The sequence below is a fragment of the Bubalus kerabau genome, chromosome 3 (genome assembly GCF_029407905.1).
Source record: "Bubalus kerabau isolate K-KA32 ecotype Philippines breed swamp buffalo chromosome 3, PCC_UOA_SB_1v2, whole genome shotgun sequence".
Taxonomy (NCBI): domain Eukaryota; kingdom Metazoa; phylum Chordata; class Mammalia; order Artiodactyla; family Bovidae; genus Bubalus; species Bubalus kerabau.
In genome coordinates, this window is record NC_073626.1 from 88126371 (window position 1) to 88148665 (window position 22295).

General features: G+C 36.8%; 1 protein-coding gene across 3 annotated transcripts in view; it reads right to left on the minus strand.

The window, feature by feature from the left end:
• Window positions 1-22295, minus strand: part of SLC4A10 (solute carrier family 4 member 10) — a 245610-nt gene that overhangs the window by 15187 nt on the left and 208128 nt on the right. For all 3 annotated transcript variants that reach the window (XM_055572418.1, XM_055572417.1, XM_055572419.1), the window contains 4 exons: window positions 12617-12868; window positions 11361-11429; window positions 4801-4974; window positions 3966-4088 (listed from right to left, as the gene is read on the minus strand). In XM_055572418.1, the coding sequence (XP_055428393.1) occupies window positions 3966-4088; window positions 4801-4974; window positions 11361-11429; window positions 12617-12868 (618 nt within the window). The remainder of the gene's footprint in view (window positions 1-3965; window positions 4089-4800; window positions 4975-11360; window positions 11430-12616; window positions 12869-22295) is intronic.

Consider the following 22295-nt stretch of genomic DNA (forward strand, 5'->3'; position numbering starts at 1 on the left):
ACTCATTATTGAATTTTAAGGTCAAACTAATGTTTTCTCAATGCCATAAGACCAGAAGTGGGCTACTGATAGTAAAGCCCTGAAAGATAAAGGTACAAGCTTGTAACTATCATCAAAAGGACAAGAGGTGAGTCTACTTAAAATTCAAATCTCAGTGAGCTGAGACATTTCTGCTCTTTACCATCTTTCTGGATCACAATCAGAGTTACTCAATTAATCTAAGTAATTGCAGAAACGCAACATTTTGGGTAGAACTTGTTCATTTACCACATTCATGTAAATGTCTTCTCCAGTCTTCTAGAAGACTGGGCCTTGGTATAAGATGCTACAGTAAGATCACACTCTTCAGTGGAGTCCATAAGCCTCAAGCAAATGAAATACGGAAATCTGGGTTACCAAGTAGAAAATCAACCAGAATTTTAGTTTCAGTATGCTGCTGCTGCTAAGTCGTTTCAGTCGTGTCCGACTCTGTGTGACCCACCAGGCTCTGCCATCCCTGGGATTCTCCAGGCAAGAACACTGGAGTGGGTTGCCATTTCCTTCTCCAATGCATGAAACTAAAAAGTGAAAGTGAAGTTGCTCAGTTGTGTCCGACTTTTTGCAACCCCATGGACTGCAGCCCACCAGGCTCCTCCATCCATGGGATTTTCCAGGCAAGAGTACTGGAGTGGGTTGCCATTGCCCTCTCCGAGTTTCAGTATAATCCTTCTTAAATCTTCCTGCTCTCTATACTGATCGTATTCTTTTAATACTAATTCCAGGTTAGAAAGTTAATATCTTTAAATTATACTTTCTCTCTCCAGTTGTCAAATGTAGAATTATCTTTCGTTGCACTGGTCTGAACTATATTTTAATGTCCTACTATGGATTATTTCATGACTGTATTATTGGTTTACTTGTTTCTTTATAAGTACTGAGGATCACATTAAATTACATCATATTAATCTAATTGAGAATTTAAAGGTCTGTAAACCTACCTGATTAATGTATTGCAAGGCATTTTCCTTTACTTTTTGTCATACTCTGAACTGAAGGATACAGCTGTAACTTTTCCTCAATAAATCCTTTATCTCTTTTTGAATCCTTTTAGAAAATACTTAGAAGATTTAGTAATATTAATTACTTTTAAATTATTTATCTACATAATCATAAAACAGTCAATAACCATTGGTATATAATGAGTCTATAATGTAAAAAGATTAGAAGCTCATTCCATAGCATCTCTGCCTATCTGAAGTTACTAAATTCCAAAATGGACATATGGCACACATACATATGAGTACCATACATATGCAGCTATGTGAATGGTTCTCAGCAATGGAAATAGCATATTCTAATACATTTATGATTACTGTCAAATTTGCTTTCTCCTATTTCACAGACATATAAAGGAAGAATATGAAATTTTCTTTGAATGAAAAAAGGGAAGAAATATTAAGCATAATATATTGTATATATTATTCATATGGATCAAGCCAGTTGATCCTAATCCTAAAGGAATCCTAAAGGAAATCAACCCTGAAAATTCACTGGAAGGACTGATGCTGAAGCTGAAACTCCAATATTTTGGTCATCTGATGCGAAGAGCCGACTTACTGGAAAAGAGTCTAATGCTGGGAAATACTGAGGACAAAAGGAGAATGGGGTGGCAGAGAATGAGATGGTTAGATAGCATCATCAGCTTGATGAACACAAATCTGAGCAAACTTCAGGAGATAGTGGAGAACAGAGGAGCCTGGCATGCTGCAGTCCATGGGGTTGCAAAGAGTAGGACACAGCTCAGTGATTGAAAGACGATAACAATTATATATACATGGTATTTTTCTTTTTACGAAGTTTTAGAAGGGCAAGAATGCTCCATGGTATGGATATGGCATAACATGAATGCTGCAGAAGATATGATTGTATGCCTGGGGCTGTTGCTAGCTGATTCCTACAGAAGTAGTAAAGACATTTGACAGGAAATCAGAGCAGGAAAATAAGGCAAAATTACATTTACAAGTTACTGCATCAGAATACTTAACATTCTCATTATTAGGGAATCGAAGGAAAATCTTGCGGTCAATGAGTTTTGTATTCAAAGTTGTCTTCCTTAGAATTTGAAACTTCTTAGAAATTATTTTCAACCTAAATAAATTTTAATTATGTCAAGTATGAATAGTTTAAGCCTTTAATATTTCTATACTCATGTTCACTTTATTTACATTTATTTTATACCAAATTCTGTTGCATTTTTCTTGAATACTACCTGAGGAGGACAGCAAACCTTTAATAAAGCCCTAAAATCATATACAGATTATCCAAATACCCTAGTTAAAGCACTATTAAAATATCTCTCACACTTAAATGAGAGTATAAACTTAGAAAAGTAGTTAAAGCTTAGAAAAAAACAGAAAAATAGTTAAAGCACTATTTTTTAAAAAATTTCTCATACTTAAATATGGGTATATCAACCTTAGAAAAATAAAGAAGCTTGATAACTTTGTATTGACATTTTCAACATTATATCAGTATTACTTTTCATACAGTTCATGAGGTTCTTGAGGCAAGAATGCTGGAGTGATTTGCCATTCCCTTAGTATGGCTAGAAGTATAATTCAAAGTATGCCTTCTACAACATATAGGACAATCTCTTCACCATGGAAACGTGAAGAAATGCCAGATGGTCACATATTATGTAGAGATGTTTGTAGAAACATCTGAGCAGAAATCCCATTAGACTTCATGGCCTAATCTGGACTCATCTAATGGTTAAGTAAAACCTAAGACCATTGAAATGTTTGCAAACAAATTCCCCAGAAGAAAGAGGAATATGCCCATGGCTTGAGAAAATATACCACAGAGAGGAAACTAAATACATTTACTGACTGCTTTGTAGAACAAAAAAAGGAGGGAATAATGCACAAGTCTCACTAAGTATTTTCTTTCAAATTCATTTCCAGCTATACAGAAATTTTGTTCTTCTGTTTTACAACTTATGGACTCAGTCATTCTGCTAAATGATGTACTGGTCATTTTTTTTTTTATTTATACTCTTTGCAATACTTTAAAAATATTATGACTACTAGCCTTCAAAATAGATCCAGATTTATACATGAATTTTAAATGTCATAAAACTTAAAACAAATTGTTTTAACATGTAAAACAGAATAGGATAAATCAGTAGTTTGTGAAAGTAATAAAATCCCCAAAGTTTCTCAAACAATATTTACTCAGTCCTAAAGCACTTTGAAAGATTGAGGGCAGGAGGAGAAGGGGACGACAGAGGATGAGGTGGCTGGATGGCATCACCAACTCAATGGACATGAGTTTGGGTAAACTCCGGGAGATGGTGACGGACAGGGAGGCCTGGAGTGCTGTGGTTCATGGGGTTGCAAAGAGTCAGACACAACTGAGTGATTGAACTGAACTGAAAGCACTTTGAAAGAAAATCACACTTGATCTAACCAAAAGGCCAAAAAGTGATGAAAGCAAATCGGAGCAACATGCTTTCCTATTAAACATTTCATATATTTCAAGAATAACTAATTTTATCTTTTAATTAGAATTAGAATCTTTTGATTAAAACTTTGTTCCCTAGGAAAATACCAACAGTAATAATGTCTCTTTTTTTCCTTCTCACATATTCAACCAAAAAGCAATCACTGTTTGATTGCAATTTGGAAACAGTTAAGGATCAGCAAGTTTCTGCCATCCTAAGGGGAAGAATCAGAAAAATAAACCTTATAATTTGAAGGATAATGAAGTACAAAGTATTTGCATATTTCACTAGAGTTTGCTCATATAAGATATGTGCTCTCTCTGTTCAAGTTTCAGCTTTATGATTTTATACCCTCATCTTTCAAAGTAGTCCACCTGTGCTTGTTAGTAATCACTAAAGATAAACACAATAATTTATTTTGCAGAGCTGTTACTGTGCACGTGTTGCTTTTTCTTTATAAGATATTGATTTTGCTCTGACTTACTTCTTTTTCAGCATCTTCTAGTTTCTTTTTCTTACTCTCAGGCATTAAATCATCCAACCAGCTGAGTTCCCGTTTGGTAAACAAAAAGTCCATCAATTTTCTTACAAATACCAGAGCTAACACCTGAAGGAAATAATAAAAGATTTTAAAACAAGGAAAAAATATAAATGGGAGATTTAGATTTGTTTTTTTTTGGTAGAAACAAGTCAACTAAAATTAGGTCTGATATTAAAGTGAAATTTTGATATATGTGTGTATAATAGATATTGTCTAACTTTTGCTTCCTTCAATTTCTTTTCTTACCACATCTCCAGAATAGCGGCTATGATTCTACCCATTATAGGAGGCATTTAAAGAAGCAATGAAAAAACTATATTTTTGACCATTTCCTTAAAAACACTTTAAGAATATTAAACCTTTAATACCTATGCTGATAATATTTTAATCATTTATAGTCATTCAAATTCTAGTACTTTAGCTTTGAAATATTTGAAACTCATCTAAAATATTTAATAAAATTTAATTTTAAAAGTTTCCTTAACTTTTCAGATTTGCTAGTATATTTTTAAAGTTAAATTGTGCAAGTGTACATTTTCTACCCAACTTTAATTAATTCAAACTAATGTTCAGAATGATAGAGATAAAACTAGTATGAATCACTGAAATTCATATATAATCTAAAACCCAATCTTAATTACTAGTTTTAGTGGCTAAAGTTTATACCAAGGTTTCCAATAAGTGTTCAAAATTATTCTATTGTTCCAATCTGTTCATGGATTTTTAGTGAGAGCAGAAAATCAGAGGGAGAAAAAGAGCTGACTTAGAAGTTTCATACCATCATGGGAAAGACAATAGCAGCTCGTGAAACTTTTATTATCCACAAAAGGCCAAGGCAACTCATCTGAATAACTGTGAAGAGATGGACTTTTCGAAGTGGCACATGCCTTAGATATATAAAATCTGGTTGATGTTTTGCAGGCATCCAGAAGAGCTTTATTCTATCAAAGAACTAAAAGATAAACAGACTAAATTGCTTTTCACAGACAACAATAAAAGTAGGACAAGTAAATGTATAATATAGTCCAATATATGGTACATCTAGATCACACTTACGTTGACATCTGGGCGTCGGGACTATGCGGTTGTTAAGTGTATATTCTGAAATACCACAACTTCAGTTTTATAATATCCCATAGTTTCTCAAATGTGGATACAGGTTATAATTAAGAGAGTTTAATAACACTGATGCCAATGGTAAACATTGCTCCCTCAGAGAGGATAGCCTTGAGACAAAACATAATCATCACCCTCGTCTTCATCATCACCTGTCAATTTCTTCCCTTACTTGTCCTTTAAGTACTGGGGTTCCCTGCACCCTTCTTTACTGAGTATTTCATCCATACCCACTGTTTCAGCTTTCACACACTTGCTAGACTCCCAGCCCTCAATCTCTACTGCAGCTCTTTCTGTCTCGAGCTCTAGACTCACATGCAGCTGCTGTGTGGGATGTTCCTCCTTATTTTGATTCTGCTGTTTTGACCTTGCCACTTTCATCCCCATAAAAGGTTTTGGTGCTGTTTCTAAAGATACAAATACCTTGGACATAAAGATTTAACCTAGACGAATTGTTATTAATAAAGTATTTCCAGAGCAAATTTTAACAGTTTAATTTATTGATCAGTTTCCTCTACTACACTGTCAAATCATTTATATATATTTTCAATTGTATCTTATTAACATTATTTTCATCTGGATCAAGGTTATTCCTGTTTAAACTTTATCATAAAGACAGTACATTATTTTTGGACTAGATATGATTTTAATAGCTTTGACATTTTTACCCATCAAAGTTAATTTTCTCAATTCAAATTTTATAGATTAAGTGTCCACAAGAATCTGAAATCTTCAATCATAGTTTACTTAACAAAATGTACTGCATGTTAGCTTTGTTTTATGCAGATCATTTTGTTTAATTTTTCTCAGGCCAAATTTTACAGTTTTCAATGTTTCCAACAAGAAGTGATGATTTAGAAAATGACAGTTTCAATCACTGTCAGTTCTATTTTATACCATGGAATATCTCCTATGTGTTTTGAGAGTAACATTAGATTTAGTCCTTAGCTAATTTATATGAGAATATTGTAAGCAATCTTCACCAAATTTTCCAAAATTACTCGAATACGCCAAGGAACAAAAATGCCCATAGAGTCAAATAGGTGTCAGTGTAGTGTCCGGAGAAGGCAATGGCACCCCACTCCAGTACTCTTGCCTGGAAAATCCCATGGACGGTGGAGCCTGGTAGGCTGCAGTCCAGGGGGTCGAAGAGAGTCGGACACGACTCAGCGACTTCACTTTCACTTTTCACTTTCATGCATTGGAGAAGGAAATGGCAACCCACTCCAGTGTTCTTGCCTGGAGAATCCCAGGGACGGGGGAGCCTGGTGGGCCGCCGTCTATGGGGTTGCACAGAGTCGGACATGACTGAAGTGACTTAGCAGCAGCAGCAGCAGTGTAGTGTCATACATCATGTTTTACTGACACCTTCTCATATCCTCAGTTCAACACGTTCCTTCTGTTTTTACCTGTCTTATGGCACAGCATGACCTTCCCTGGGGCATCTAAACCAGAATCACACATAACTGAGTCCATCCAGTGTCCATTTATTTAGTCATATTCATTTACACCTTCCAAAAAATTTGTTGAAAACCTATGCAGAGTACTAAGTGCTGAATTAGTTCCTGGTTTGTTCCTCTCTATATTGTCCACAAATATTTCACTGGGTCTTTTTATCTCTAACTCCTAAATATCTCTTAAAATTACATGTCATTAAATAAATAAAACTCAGTGCATGGTGGAGATAGGAATAGGGAAAAAATAAAGTTAAATCCTCAGGGCTATAAATGAATGTTTCAATTTCTATAGAACTAATTTTTTCCCCAGCTACCATTTCTCCATGTGTGAAGTTATGTTATTGCATAACTGTACTTCAGTGTGTGGGTGATTCCATTGTTATTGCTTAAATGGCACATTTGCTTTACTTTGGATCCTTAAAGTGTTGGAATGAATATAAATGTGGTTATATATCTGAGTACAGAAACAGCGTTCATAAGAACACTATGTTCTGTTTTTCCTGCCATGTTGCACAATATGAAACCTAGATAAATTTCTTAATATTGCCAAACAGGTAATATACAAGATTCTTTGAACAAACGGGGTAACAAATTAACATGTTTCTTGAACTGCTGATATTCTGCACATTTTTCATTATTACTGCTCAAGTACCTAATGATAGTCATGATAAATGTATTCTGAGTTTTGCATGTACCTCTGATCTTGTCCTAATATCAGCATCCCATTTCTCCATCCAGTTAGCCACAATATTCCAAATAGGAATTTCAGTTCCCTGAGTTCAGGGCTCACTTAAATTTTCACTAACTCTGTTTCTTAGTGTGAGACCCTATTTGCTGTTTCATTTGTGCTATTTAGAACTCATTATACTTTTCTCATGGGTCTTTGATAATATTTTCCTCAACTTTCATTTGAAAGATTCACACCCCAAATAATTCCAAAATTTGACATTCTTGTTTAGTTCCAAAGCTCATGGGTATAATAAAATCATGTGAGTGGAATTAGGGGGGAAAATCTGTTGAAGCTATCAAAATGATTTTACTTTATTTCTTAAACTTCTGCTGCTGTATTTATGTGAGCCTGAGGCCTAATAATAAATACTTTTCACTTACAGATGAAATTAGTACTCATAGAACTTTTGCCAAAGGCAAAAAAAACCCCCAGCAAAACAAATAAACAAAACCTCTTCAGTGCTCTTCCCTATCTGTCTTACCAAACCAATTCTTTTAAAAAATATTTTTCATACATAAAGTTATAAATGAACAAATTAAATGTAGTTAGAGTAAAATTAAATGCATAACACTTCTCAAGTGTTATAACAGTGAAACATTCAGTTATAACCCTGAGGACTGTACTTTATTTCTTAAGATTCAACACATCTCCTTCCAAGTTACTTTTACCCAGTATCAGGATGAACACACTCATCCTATCAACTTTGGGTGATTAGTGATCTGACAGTAACACCATGTTAAAGTTTTGTCTTGGTTCTGACATCCAATAGCATCCTCGGGCCTAAGAGGTTTTCCTTCTCCCAAGGTCAGAAGCTGATTTATTATTTTTTCAGGAGAAGAGTTCCTGTACTGCCTGTCCCTCAGCGTTGAGAGTTTAGCCAAGATCTTCCACGATGCTGCTGCCACATCACCCATTCTGCCCCATCAAGCAGGCTGCAGCGACCTTAAATTACCCTAGCCCCTCATGCAAGTGCATACTTTAGATAGCTACCTGCAGAGTCACAAGTAAATATAAGTTCCTAGTATAATTTCCCCAATGGCCCTTGTGATCAACAACCTCCCCCGCCTACTTCTCCTTATGCACCCCTTAGATAAGAACTCTGTAAAGCTCACCAGACCCTGCTCTTCCGATCTGAAGAGCCCAGTTTCAGCCTTAGCCAAGGAACCCCAAAGTGCTCCACCCACTGACCCTAATAAAGGCATCTGCCCTAGGTCCTGTCTCTCTCTGTCTCCACTTTGTCTTGGCCTCCCCACGTGGCCCCTCAAGACCAGGTCCTTCTGTGAAGACCTATGAGTGATAAACTTTTCTATTTCTGTTTCTCTTGTGGTCTGTTGTTAAAGCGCCAGTTCACCATCTAACACCCTGTGCTCCACTTAAAAAGTGTTAATTTGACGAATTAATAACATTTAGTCAGACGACTGTTCCTTTATAGGTCACTGAACAGTAATGAGTCTATCTTGTCAAAGAAAAAGTGGCAATTCATATTTTCTTTTAGCCAACAAAAATAAATTATACAATAAATAATCCTCAAACTAGTCTCCTTTTCAAGAAAGTGTAAGTGTTTGGGAACAACAGTCTTGTTATAAAACAAGATTATTCAAAGGAAATTTTATTTATTTTTTTATTTGCTAATGTATGTGTATTTAGTAGTATATTCATTTTTAAAAATTTAAATTTATTTATTTTAATTGGAGGCTAATTACCTTACAATATTGTATTGGTTTTGCCCTACATCAACATGAATCCGCCACGGGTAGAAATCTGTCTTAGTTTCCTAGTGCTGCTGTAACAAATTATAACTCGGTGGCTTAAACAATAGAAATTTATTTTCTCACAGGTGTGGAGGCAAGAATTTCAAAATCGAGGTTTTGGTGGGGTCTTGTTCTGTCTGAAGGCTGAAGAGAAGAAAATTTTCTTGTCTCTTCCAGCTTCTGTTGGTTCCTGATATACCCTGACTTGTGGTGCAAAAATTCCAGTCTCTGCCTCGACCTTTATGTGGCTTTCTTCCCTGTGTCTCTGTGTCCTCTTGTCTTCTTATAAGGACTCCAGTCATTGGATTTAGGATTCATCCTAAATTCAGGGTGAGCTCCTCTTGAAATCCATAACCGATTTTATCTGCAAAGACTTTATTTCCAAATAAGGTCACATTCTGAGATTCCAGGTGGATGTGCGGGGAAGGGGTACTATTCAACTCACTATAATAACATAAGCAGGAATAATTTGCCAACAGTCTCAGTAAAAATGTAAAATAATCTGTGGCACTTAAAAAAATATTTTAAATTTTACTCATTTAATTTTGGGCTGCTCTGAGTCTTCATTGCTGCAGGCAGCTTTTCTCCAGTCGCAAGCTGGGGCTACTCTTTGTTGCAGAGCATGGGCTCTAGGGCACACAGGCTTCAGTAGCTGCAGCACACGGGCTCAGGAAACGTGACCTGAGGGCCCTAGAGCACGGGCTCAATAGTTGTGGCGCACGGGCTTAGTGGCTCCATGGTGTGTGAAATCTTCCCGAACCAAGGATCAAACCAGTGTCCCCTGCACTGGCAGGCAGATTCTCATCCACTGTACCACTAGGGAAGTTCCTCTTCTGGTATTTTTTAAATGCATCCGCAAATTCTTTGATATTATTCTCTTCAAGCGATGGAGTCTAAATTTCCCTCCTTGTGTGCGCAAACTGGCCACAGTGACTGGCTTCTAGCAAATATAAGAAAAGTGGAAGTGACCACATGTGACTTTGTAGACTGTCAGTAGGCACCGTGACTTCAGCCTCACTCTGCCTCATATTTCTCATTCAGATGGAGGTCAGGGTCTCTGCTGTGGAGAGGCCGCTTACCAATAGCCAGAGAGGCACTACCATCTCTTGCCCTCAGCACTGGGATAAGCCATCTTGGATAAACACCTTCTAGTCCTATCCAAGCCTTCAAATGACTGCAGTTCTTGTCCACATCTTGCTAGCAGCCATATAAGGCACCTTGGGCCAAAATCACCCAGCTATTATGTTTCCAAGTTTATGACCCACAGAAACTGTGAGATAATAAATGTTTACTGTTTTAAGCCAATAAGTTTTATAGCAATTTTTTAGATAACAGTGGGAACTTAATGCAAAAACTATATTTATTTAACAAATAATTAAACAATCTATAAGGTTTTCCTTATTAATTTATAAAAATAATTCTATAAAGACAATTGCAATAATAACAGAAAAGCAAACATAAAAGGCAAAAATCACCCAGAATCTTATTACCTTAACAAATTGTTTTTCTTTCTCCACCTTCCTTTTTAATCTACCCACACTCAGAGTTTCTTAAACCTGTGGTAGTTACAACTTGTTTTCCCACTTTTTCACCTCACATTTCACTTTGTCATAAGCATTTTTACTGTGTTATTTTTATGGTCATTGTATTTATCAATTTTAAATTACTTTATCAAATTTAAATTAACCATAGATTGCTTAATTATTTTACTGTTGTGTATATTTTTTTTACTATTTTCATTGATCCACATATCATACAGTATCAAAGATTAAAAGCATTTTAATATTTTATATAGTTTTAAATATACTGATATCCTTTTCTAAAAGGATAATAAAGTATAAACTTTTTACAGTTTTAACATGTGTGTGTGTTAGTCACTCAGATGTCCAGTTGTTTGCAACCCCATAGACTGTAGCCCGCCAGGCTCCTCTGTCCATGGGATGCTCCAGGCCAGAATACTGGAGTGGGCAGCCATTCCTGTCTCCAGGGGATCTTCCCAACCCAGGGATTGAACCTGGGTCTCCCACACTGCAGGCAGATTCTATACTGTGTGAGCCACCAGGGAAGCCCCACAGTTTCAATATACTAATAGTAAACAGAAGTACCCTCAGATTATGAACCATTTTTAAGAATTTTTAAGACATTTAACTGTAACTGAGAGCTACTGCTCAGATAATGACATTTTCTTGGCTCTCAAGTGACTTTGCATCAACAGGCCTTAAGGCCTGGCATCACAGCTGTACTGTAGATACTTCACTTACTATATTACTATAAAGTAATTTACCTGAATTCCTTTTAGTGATGAAGCACCCATATAAAGAAACACTCCATATAGCACTGGCATAGGAATAAACTGTAAAAGAACAATTAGAAAAAAGGCACAGGTTATTTTCAAATATAATGTGGTTGAGACATTTTGTACTTCCAAAGAAAAACACAGAAAGGTAAATATTTTAGAAGGATGGGGCAGAGCCAGAAGACACGGGCTCAAATCCCAGCTCTAGCACTTTTTAGCTGCATAGCCTCAGGTAAGTCACCTAAGCTTTCTGTGCCTTAGTTTCCCAATATCTAAACAGGGATAATAAGAAGTCTATTAGACATATTTAATAGGTCAAAATCAATAAAATCACATGATGTATAATAAACAATTAATATCAAGTATATTTTGCTACATTAGGGAAATTTAAATGAATTCAATTATTTTAAATGAATTAAAATCTTTAAAATGAATTCAATTATTTTAAACATAAAAAAAAGTATATCCAATAACGATGTCCATGTAGTAGTTTTTGGAACATTTAAAATACAAAACTGTATATGTGGCCATGATCGTGGCACTGCTTATCTCTATGCCTCCCCCTTTACTGCTGCTGCTGCTATTAAGTCGCTTCAGTCATGTCCAACTCTGTGCGACCCCATAGACGGCAGCCCATGAGGCTCCCCCGTCCCTGGGATTCTCTAGGCAAGAACACTGGAGTGGGTTGCCATTTCCTTCTCCAATGCATGAAAGTGAAAAGTGAAAGTGAAGTCGCTCAGTCGTGCCCGACTCTCAGCGACCCCATGGACTGCAGTCTACCAGGCTCCTCTGTCCATGGGATTTTCCAGGCAAGAGTACTGGAGTGGGGTGCCATTCCTTCTCCGTCCCCCTTTACTAAGTAATAGCAATTGCAAATGTATCTGTCCACTGACAAGAAATTAGAAACTTTCTTTTGTGTAGGCATACAGTAAACTCAGGTCACAAGTTAGTCAGAGATGAGTGACTGTTTCCCAGAACCTGATTACCATTTCAAAATTACAATAATAATTTATACATCAAATTTACTTGGCCAGATTAAATTTTTTACATACTTAAGGATTCTAAAATATAGCACATAATTTCCCTTGGTAAGAAGCTATATAAACATGATAAAAAAAATTCATCACTTTCATCACATGCCATACAATATTTACAAATTGATGGCTTAGACTCAAATGAAATTTCTTAAAGAATAATATATATATTCTGCCTTTTCTCAAATTCACAAAGGGAGATTTCATTACCTTCAGAATACTAGTCATAAAGACTGATGAGCCCATGAGAATGAAAATCATAAGCCCAGTAACTCTTTGCTCCCGAATGCCAAGAAATTTGGGTTGTTCTCCTGGAGCTGAACATTCAGATTCCAGTTTCAGGCTGTTGACATGAGTGATGGAAAGGACAGTGGCAGCCACAAACCACGGCAGGCCCATGATGGAGCACACACCCAGCATGACAGCCACCATTAACAGATCCAGATGGTACCCACAACCTTTCTGTTAAGAGAAAGAAAACAGGATTCTCATTCCACCTGAATTTGGCATAAATACCGATGATACCACCACAGAACAGAAAAGAGGTACTGTTTTGAATCTTATATAACTGATTCTGAAATGCAAAATAAATTAAAGATAAAAAGAGAATAGTCTCAAAATATACAGTCCACTTACAGAAAAGCTACAGATGTTCCTACTGCAATTATGATTATAGTGACTTCTACATATTTTAATAGATATAATTCTGGCTTACTAGTACATTAGTTTCCATTCTATTTCTACTGAATAGGTAAAGTCATTATCAAATACAGTCCCTTTACTTTGGTTCCTTAAATGGGCAGGCTAATTTGTAATTCATGTCTTTCATCATTAATTTATACAAAAAATTGTTGAGCATCAATTATATATCAGGCATTAGGCTGAGAAAACAAAGTAACGACTGTGTCCCCAGTAGAACTAAGAATGGCCTGGTTGTGACTAGACACCACTTCCTGACAATATCCAGGAAGCCCCTTGCTAAGAACTCCTAAAGGATAAACTCTTGTTAAGTCCTTTCCATTTACCCTCTTTTGTCTCAATGGTTGACTTTTATTGTGAAAAATAATATCATAGAACCTAAACTTCCTTTTACATACTCATTTTTATCCTAGCATAGAACTATCTTGTTCTCATCTCTTGCAGCACTAGAAAATTTGGCCTCTCCTTAAAATGACAGTTTTGTGCTTTCTATCCCCTATATGATTCTACTCCATCACTGACTTACAGATGTTGCAAACTTCAGTGCTCTCTTGAATGAGATAGGAAATGTAAATAAGGAAAAATGTATGCATGGGACATGCGGAGGTGTGGAGAACTGAAGACTGTTCCCTTGAGGAAACTGGTTGGCTAAGAGTCCTTAGAGGACACAAACAAGATGAGGAACAGCTCTGTCACCATCACCCATAGGAAACAGTGTAAAGCCTAAGAGTTAGCAAACGCTGTTTTACATTCCAACTTTAAATGACTACTTCATGAGAGGTAGTGTAATAAGATGGTTAAGAGTATAAGTTCTGGAGACAGGTTCAGTTCAGTTCAGTCGCTCAGTCATGTCCGACTCTTTACGACCCTATGAATTGCAGCATGCCATGCCTCCCTGTCCATCACCAATTCCCAGAGTTAACCCAAACTCATGTCCATCGAGTCGGTGATGCCATCCAGCCATCTCATCCCCTGTCGTCCCCTTCTCCTGTCCCCAGTCCCTCCCAGCATCAGAGACTTTTCCAGTGAGTCAACTCTTTGTGTGAGGTGGCCAAAGTATTGGAGTTTCAGCTTTAGCATCATTCCTGCCAAAGAACACCCAGGACTGATCTCCTTTAGAATGGACTGGTTGCATCTCCTTGCAGTCCAAGGGACTCTCAAGAGTCTTCTCCAACACCACAGTTCAAAAGCATCAATTCTTTGGCGCTCAGCTTTCTTCACAGTCCAACTCTCATATCCATACATGACCACTGAAAAACCATTGACTAGACAGGTTGGAAGAAGCACAAGCTGGAATCAAGATTGCCGGGAGAAATATCAATAACCTCAAATATGCAGATGACACCACCCTTATGGCAGAAAGTGGAGAGGAACTAAAAAGCCTCTTGATGAAAGTGAAAGAGGAGAGTGAAAAAGTTGGCTTAAAGCTCAACATTCAGAAAACGAAGGTCATGGCATCTGGTCCCATCACTTCATGGGAAATAGATGGGGAAACAGTGGAAACAGTGTCAGACTTTATTTTTTGGGGCTCCAAAATCACTGCAGATGGTGATTGCAGCCATGAAATTAAAAGATGCTTACTCCTTGGAAGGAAAGTTATGACCAACCTAGATAGCATATTCAAAAGCAGAGACATTACTTTGCCAACAAGTGTCCATCTAGTCAAGGCTATGGTTTTTCCAGTGGTCATGTATGGATGTGAGAGTTGGACTGTGAAGAAAGCTGAGCGCCGAAGAATTGATGCTTTTGAACTGTGGTGTTGGAGAAGACTCTTGAGAGTCCCTTGGACTGCAAGGAGATCCAACCAGTCCATTCTGAAGGAGATCAGTCCTGGGTGTTCTTTGGAAGGAATGATGCTAAAGCTGAAACTCCAGTACTTTGGCCACCTCATGCGAAGAGTTGACTTATTGGAAAAGATTCTGATGCTGGGAGGGATTGGGGGCAGGAGGAAAAGGGGACAACAGAGGATGAGATGGCTGGACGGCATCACTGACTCGATGGACATGAGTTTGGGTTAACTCTGGGAGTTGGTGATAGGCAGGGAGGCCTGGCATGCTGCAGTTCATTGGGTCACAAAGAGTTGGACATGACTGAGAGACTGAACTGAACTGAACTGAACTGAGACGGACCTTTGTTGGCAAAGTAATGTCTATGCTTTTGAATATGCTATCTAGGTTGGTCATAACTTTTCCTTCCAAGGAGTAAGCATCTTTTAATTTCATGGCTGCAATCACCATCTGCAGTGATTTTGGAGCCCCAAAAAATAAAGTCTGACACTGTTTCCACTGTTTCCCCATCTATTTCCCATGAAGTGATGGGACCAGATGCCATGATCTTAGTTTTCTGAATGTTGAGCTTTAAGACAACTTGTTCAGTCTCCTCTTTCATTAAGAGGCTTTTTAGTTCCTCTTCACTTTCTGCCATAAGGGCAGTGTCATCTGCATATTTGAGGTTATTGATATTTCTCCCGGCAATCTTGATTCCAGCTTGTGCTTCTTCCAGCCCAGAGTTTCTCATGATGTACTCTGCAAAGAAGTTAAATAAGCAGGGTGACAATATACAGCCTTGACGTATTCCTTTTCCTATATGGAACCAGTCTGTTGTTCCATGTCAGGTTCTAACTGTTGCTTCCTGACCTGCATATAGGTTTCTCAAGAGGCAGGTCAGGTGGTCTGGTATTCCCATCTCTTTCAGAATTTTCCACAGTTTATTGTGATCCACACAGTCAAAGGCTTTGGCATAGTCAATAAAGCAGAAATAGATGTTTTTCTGGAACTCTTTTGCTTTTTCCATGATCCAGCCAGGAATCAAATGCCAGCTTAAGCAATGATCTTGAATGAATCATCTAAACTTTTGTGCCTCTGTTTCCCTATCTGAAAAATGGTGATGATGATGACAAGAGACATAGTGCTGAGTTGTTCTGAGAATTAAATAATTTACAAATGATTTTCACATCATTTAGAACAATGTCTGATATATTAGCAAGCACCAAGTAAATGTTATGGACTACCATATTTTCACAGTTGAACAAAAACTTTCTTCTTTTGTACTTACTTGTTTCAAGGCTTAATAAAAATATGTATATGTTTCTTAAGGGCAGGTAAACTTATCACATAATTTCTCAGTATATCCCAGTTTTTAGTGCAATCATTAACATACAGTAAGCAATCAAAAAGTCACAGACTGGCAATTTTAAAAGGAAATATGCATAACTGAAACATTTTTAGAATCAAATTTAGGTGTAATTTTAAAATAAATATAACTGTTAAATTTATTATTATGAATGTGAGCAGAAATTCCTAATTATTCTAGAGGAGTAATTTTGACTGTTTTTACAGGCAGTTTTACCAAGCTGCAAGCAGTGTCTAGTTTATCTGAAAGCCAATATAGCCTTGAAGGTAAAACATACTGAGTATTTGATGTGTATTTGTCATGGTAGTGTTTTCTTTCTGCTATTTTATTTCATTGTTTTATTATGAAAAACACCCTTAAAATTAGTTGTACTTCCTTCCCTTTCTGCTTACCCTTGCCAAATTATAAAAGTGCAGGAAATGACAGAGAAAAGAAAATGAGACATATCCACACAAGAACCTTTTTCCCCCTGCATTGTCACCGATTCAGTGGCACTCTTCCTTGGGTCAGCTTAGCTGCAGTAATGCTCCAGGTTCACCCAAATGCCTAAACTCAATTTCACTTGTGAATATGACCCTAGACAATTTTTTGGCTAATAAATCTGGAGACATTTTCTGCTAATAACTCTGGAGAGGTTTTCTGGAGAGAGCTGGAAGGCGGGAAGAGAAACACCTTTGTATCAGCATGACCAAGAAAGTATAAGAAGCTTCACCAGAGCCAGACTATGGTCCCCTAGTCCTTTTGCAGAACATCTTGGAAGATGTAGTTGCATACGATAGAACTCAAATTTTAGTCCCATTGGGCTTCCTATGACTCAGTGGAAAAGAATCCTCCTGCTAATGCAGGAGACATGGGTTCGATCCCTGGTCGAGGAAGATCCCACATGCTGAGGGACAATTAAGCCCACATGCCACAACTACTGAGCTTGTTCTCTAGAGCCTGCGAGTCCCAACTACTGAGTCCACATGCTCTTGAACCTGTGCTCCACAACAAGAGAAGCCACCACAATGAGAAGCCTGTGCATTCCAGCTAGAGAGTATCCCCCACTCACCACAACTAGAGAAAAGCCTGGATAGCAACGAGGACCCAGCGCAGTCAAAAATAATAAATTAATTAAATAAGTAAAAATTTTTAGTCCCAAAGAAAAAGAAGGACAGAGTCTTAACCAGTTAGACAAGTCTTTTCCTAGGAACAGTGCAGTGTGAACATAGGACAGCAAAGGACCTGATCTTCCAGCCCTTGCCACTGAGGCAGTGCAATGTAAATGGTGCCCCTGGGCTGTTGTGCAAATCTGTGGTAGTGCTAAGAGAGAATGGAAGAGGTGCTAGCAGCTGAGAGAGAGACACGAGAGGAAGGCAGAGGACATGGGGACTTGAGAGTCAGGCTTATGCTTTCAGGACACCCCGGTCTTTCCCACAGTATATGCTCCCTATGGCATAAGAACATGAGCAAGGCCTTCTTCATGACAACCATTTCCTATAGTTCTTGTCTTAGTGTTTCAAAAATATGACGTGGTAGCCTGGATGGGAGGGGAGTTTGGAGGAGAATGTAGGGCTGAATCCCTTCGTTGTTTACCTGAAACTATCACAACATTGTTAGTTGGCTATACCCCAGAACAAAATTATAAGTTTTTAAAAAATAAAATCACTTGCTTGCTGTTAAAAAAAATATGATACAAATGTAAACTGTGGGATGCTAGACTGCAGTAAGCAGACAAAATAACACTTTCCAAGAGAATAATTTCCTTTTTAAATTTAGAAAGCTAGCTTTGTAAAGTCCAAGCAGATAATAAAATCAAAAATACAATTTCCCCCTGATTATGTTGTACAACAATGGGAGCAGCTTAATTTAATGTGAGTCAAAGGAAATAAAGCAGTTCTGGCACTTCCACTAATTAATCATCATCCTTCATCTTGCCTTCCATTTAAAATGTCTTCAAAACCATGGTCTTTGTAACCAAATTATTAGCTTATAGGCATGCCAGCCAAAAGGAAGTATCCCTTTGTCAGAGAGAGAACTCTGTACCTTCTAACATATTTCTGTAGATTTTTTTTCTGAAATAAAGACAGAATCAGAGCTTCTATTCTCACATTCATCCATGAAACACGGGAAATGGACATATGGGAGGAAAAGGGAGCATAGCAACAGGTGATGCTACACCAGACCCCACTGAAACCAACATGCAGCAAGACAAGAGGCCAGCCAAGAGGACCATCTGATGCCCAGATGCCACTGCTGAAAAAATTCATTCCAAGCTTGGCAGCAATTTCCTGCATCTGTCAAGTTAACCACATAAAAGACTATAGATTGACATGAAGAACCAGGCTGACAAAGAGGGCAGAAAAGAACATATCAAATGCCATAATCATCAAGAGAATGTGGTGCCAAATGAATGTGGCAAATGCATTCATTTACTCCAGTGATCTGGGATTGTATTGCTGTTTATTAAAAAATGATGTCAAAAGAAGCCTGAACTGTCTACAGAAACATGAAGAAAAGCCCACAGTTATATCTTAACAGAAACTTTCTTTTCTGAAAGACAGTAGCTTTCCACTTTTAGAGAATATACTTCTTTTAAAAGTGGAAATTTTTCATGATTTTCAAAGGGATTCAGTTAACCAATGTTTATTCTACTTCTCTAGGGTAGAAACAAACAAATGAGAAATGCTAGAGAGAGTATGGATTTGCATCTACATATAATATGAATAGCAATTTGCATTCTCAAGTTTTTACATTTGCAACTCTGATGCTTTTGAGTGACCTAAAGATCATGAGGTGTTGTGAGTTAGAGTTTTGCTGGTCTTGAAATTCTTCATTCTGAGGGAGGAGTCAGTCACTTACCCTGTGAGTTGGCGCTAGACTCTTCAGCTCAACACAGCTTTATTGCATATGTTGTAACACAAAATGACAAAAAAAAATTTAGTAGTAGGAGAAAAATCCTCTAAAATAAAAAAATTCATCTAGGAGAAAACCTCAGCAACTGGTTTTGGTAATGGAAGGGAAGAAAAACGTGAAAAGATCTAAAACGTAAGTTTGGAAGAGATAAAGAATGAAATGATGAAATTTCTAGGTGACTTGGCTATATGATGTCGACTTAAATATATAACATAACCTCTACCAGATGCTTGATACAGAATCTAGAAGCCGTCATTCATTTAACTATCTCAGGGAATGCTCCAATCAAGAAAAAAACGGGTTTTCAAATAAGAAAAGAAAATCAGCAAAAGTTGATAATGTGGTTAACTTGTGGTCTGGGGATATATTCAAGAAACAGGTGTCTTTTTGTGACAATGTGGTTCAAGTAAAAGGCAGAGAACGTGCAGACATTTCAGGGAAGCAACAGGTGGGGAGAGCGGTTATGGACCAGACCGTTACTCTGAGTAAAGAACATTCTGAGAAAGTGATTTTTTGCTGTTAACAGGAAAATCAGTAGCAGCAGGCCACGTGATACTGAAGCTTAGAGAACACAGGGTTAGAGGCCAAAAAGAAAAGAATTCGGTGTAGATAAAACACGTTCACTGGACAGAACTTACTTTGAAAATGTCCGTATCCAAAGGAAATTGGGGGTGTTCAGACTCATAGTGGCCAAGAAAAGACCAACTCTTCTTCTTGTGACAATATAGCAAAGCCTTATCTGGCTTTATGATTAAACCAGATTTGCTCTGTCTATTAAATCCAGGCTATTAAGGGGTAAAATAGGCATCTTTTGACTACACAGCAATTTGTACAATAAAAAGTAATGTATAAATAATATAATATAGTTTAATAATATAGTCTCAACTTCATTTTAGTGACAAAAATATTAAATGCTTTAATTCGACAAAAGCATTTAATTCTAGAAAAGAAGGTAATTGAAAGGACAACTTAAAGAATGCTTTACTATATTTTAGCTAGTCTACATGATACATAAAGGTGGAATAACATAGTACATTTATTGATCTGGAGCTTTGGAAAGTCTGTGAATGTCAAGGGCCTACCATGGACTCAGGAAGAAAAGGAACAAGCATTATGTGATTATAAGGTAGAGAGATTTGGAAAGGGCAAGCATACAGGACAGCCAAAGAGATAACATCACCCTTGGCAATTCTTCATTTACTTCTATGTTCTGTTTTAATATAATTCCACTAATATTTGGAAAACAAATATACAAAGAGAATTTTTCAGTGAAATTAGTAATATTTCTGCCTAATTATAAAAGCAAAAACAAAAAAAACCCCAACTTCCTTTGAAAGGGAAAGAATGATTATATAGCTTTCTTTCTAAAACAAGAGTCTTTTAGTTCATTTAAAAACACGTGTCATACAAGGAAATATATAAACTTCCATTAAAATGATAATGCAGCCTTATACTGTTGACATGGGAGGATTAACATGATAATGCTCTTACGCAAAAAAAAAAAACATGCAACATATGCAGTATGAAAATACATATTTTGGTATACAATAAAAATAGAGATGAGAAAAATGGAGATATTTTCAGTTTTAAAAAATAAACTGGTGTCCAGGAAAAATGTTTTCCTACTTCTTAGAGAATAGCAGACTAACAGTGTTCAACATAAAGTTCTTAACACCAGCTTTATAGATTACTTAACTCTGTAACTTTAATAATTAGGTTGTGGCAGTATTTGCTTTTGCAGAAGGCTGATATTTTAATATCAAATATTTTTGAATGATTGATATTAAATAAGTTGACTACTAACTTGGAAATCTGAATTTCTTATTTCGAGAGCTGTAAATGATTCAAAGTTTCCAATATTGAATAATGTAGTTCAGCAGTATTTTGGAGCCAGCTCATATAGACTTATAAGAGCCAATTGTTTAATTTTCAATTTTCTTCCTGCCAATTGATGTCACTTTGGTAGCTTGAAATGGGCCATGATGGGAGTATTCACATCATGAAAATCGGCAAACATTATAAATCAGGGTATTTTTTTTACACACAGAGAACTGGTTGTTAAACATGTACCAGCACATCATTGGTCTAGTAACTAAGAACTTCATGTGATATTTTTGTAGAATATACCTTTAATAATTAAAATTTTTCTTTGACAAAAACAAGAAGTTAATATGAGCTCATTTTTTTAAAAAGGTTTTGAGCACTCTTGTTACTTTCTAAAAACAAAATAAAAAAAATGCTTTTTATTTTAAAACAGATACACATTCTCCCCAATATAACAGACAAAATTCCTTTTCAGTAGGATTTATTGCAAATAACTGTGGTTTCTTATATTTATGTCATTACTGCTGCTGCTAAGTCGCTTCAGTCATGTCCGACTCTGTGCGACCCCATAGACAGGCAGCCCACCAGGCTCCCCTGTCCCTGGGATTCTCCAGGCAAGAACACTGGAGTGGGTTGCCATTTCCTTCTCCAATGAGTGAAAGTGAAAAGTGAAAGTGAAGTCACTCAGTCATGTCCGACTCTTCGCGGCTCCATGGAGGGCAGCCTACCAGGCTCCTCCACCCATGAGATTTTCCAGGCAAGAGTACTGGAGTGGGTTGCCATTGCCTTCTCCATACTGGAAACCTAAGAGTTTCAAATTTCTGGAGGAGTCAGATAGAGAGAAAATTTTTTATAATTGTTTTGTTTATAACATATAATTTTACCAAATTATTTTCATAATTAGTTTGAGAGGAAGGTTTTCCCTACTCCCAGAAAACACAAGATTCAAACCTGTAATTTTTCAGATAGAAACCATAAAAGATAATATTCGCTGGTTCATTCAGTCCTTTATTAACTTTTGTGAAGTCATCAGGTTTTACTATGTCATTACTACTTCCTATCAGATAGTTCAATCAGGTTTTTAAAATCTTTCTAAGGTACATACTTAAAAATTCTATAAAGTATAATTTCTGTTGCTCTGACAAAATTTTTCCTAGAATTTAAAGACTATATGACGATAGCTCACCATTATCCCATGATACCAGAAAAAAACAAGATTGTGTGTGTTCTGATTTTTATAAGGTTTGATTCAGAGTACTTTTAACCATTCAGTGATTTTGTTGGTTCAATTTAACTTAATATATTCCTATAAACAACAGTGCTCACATTACATATCTCA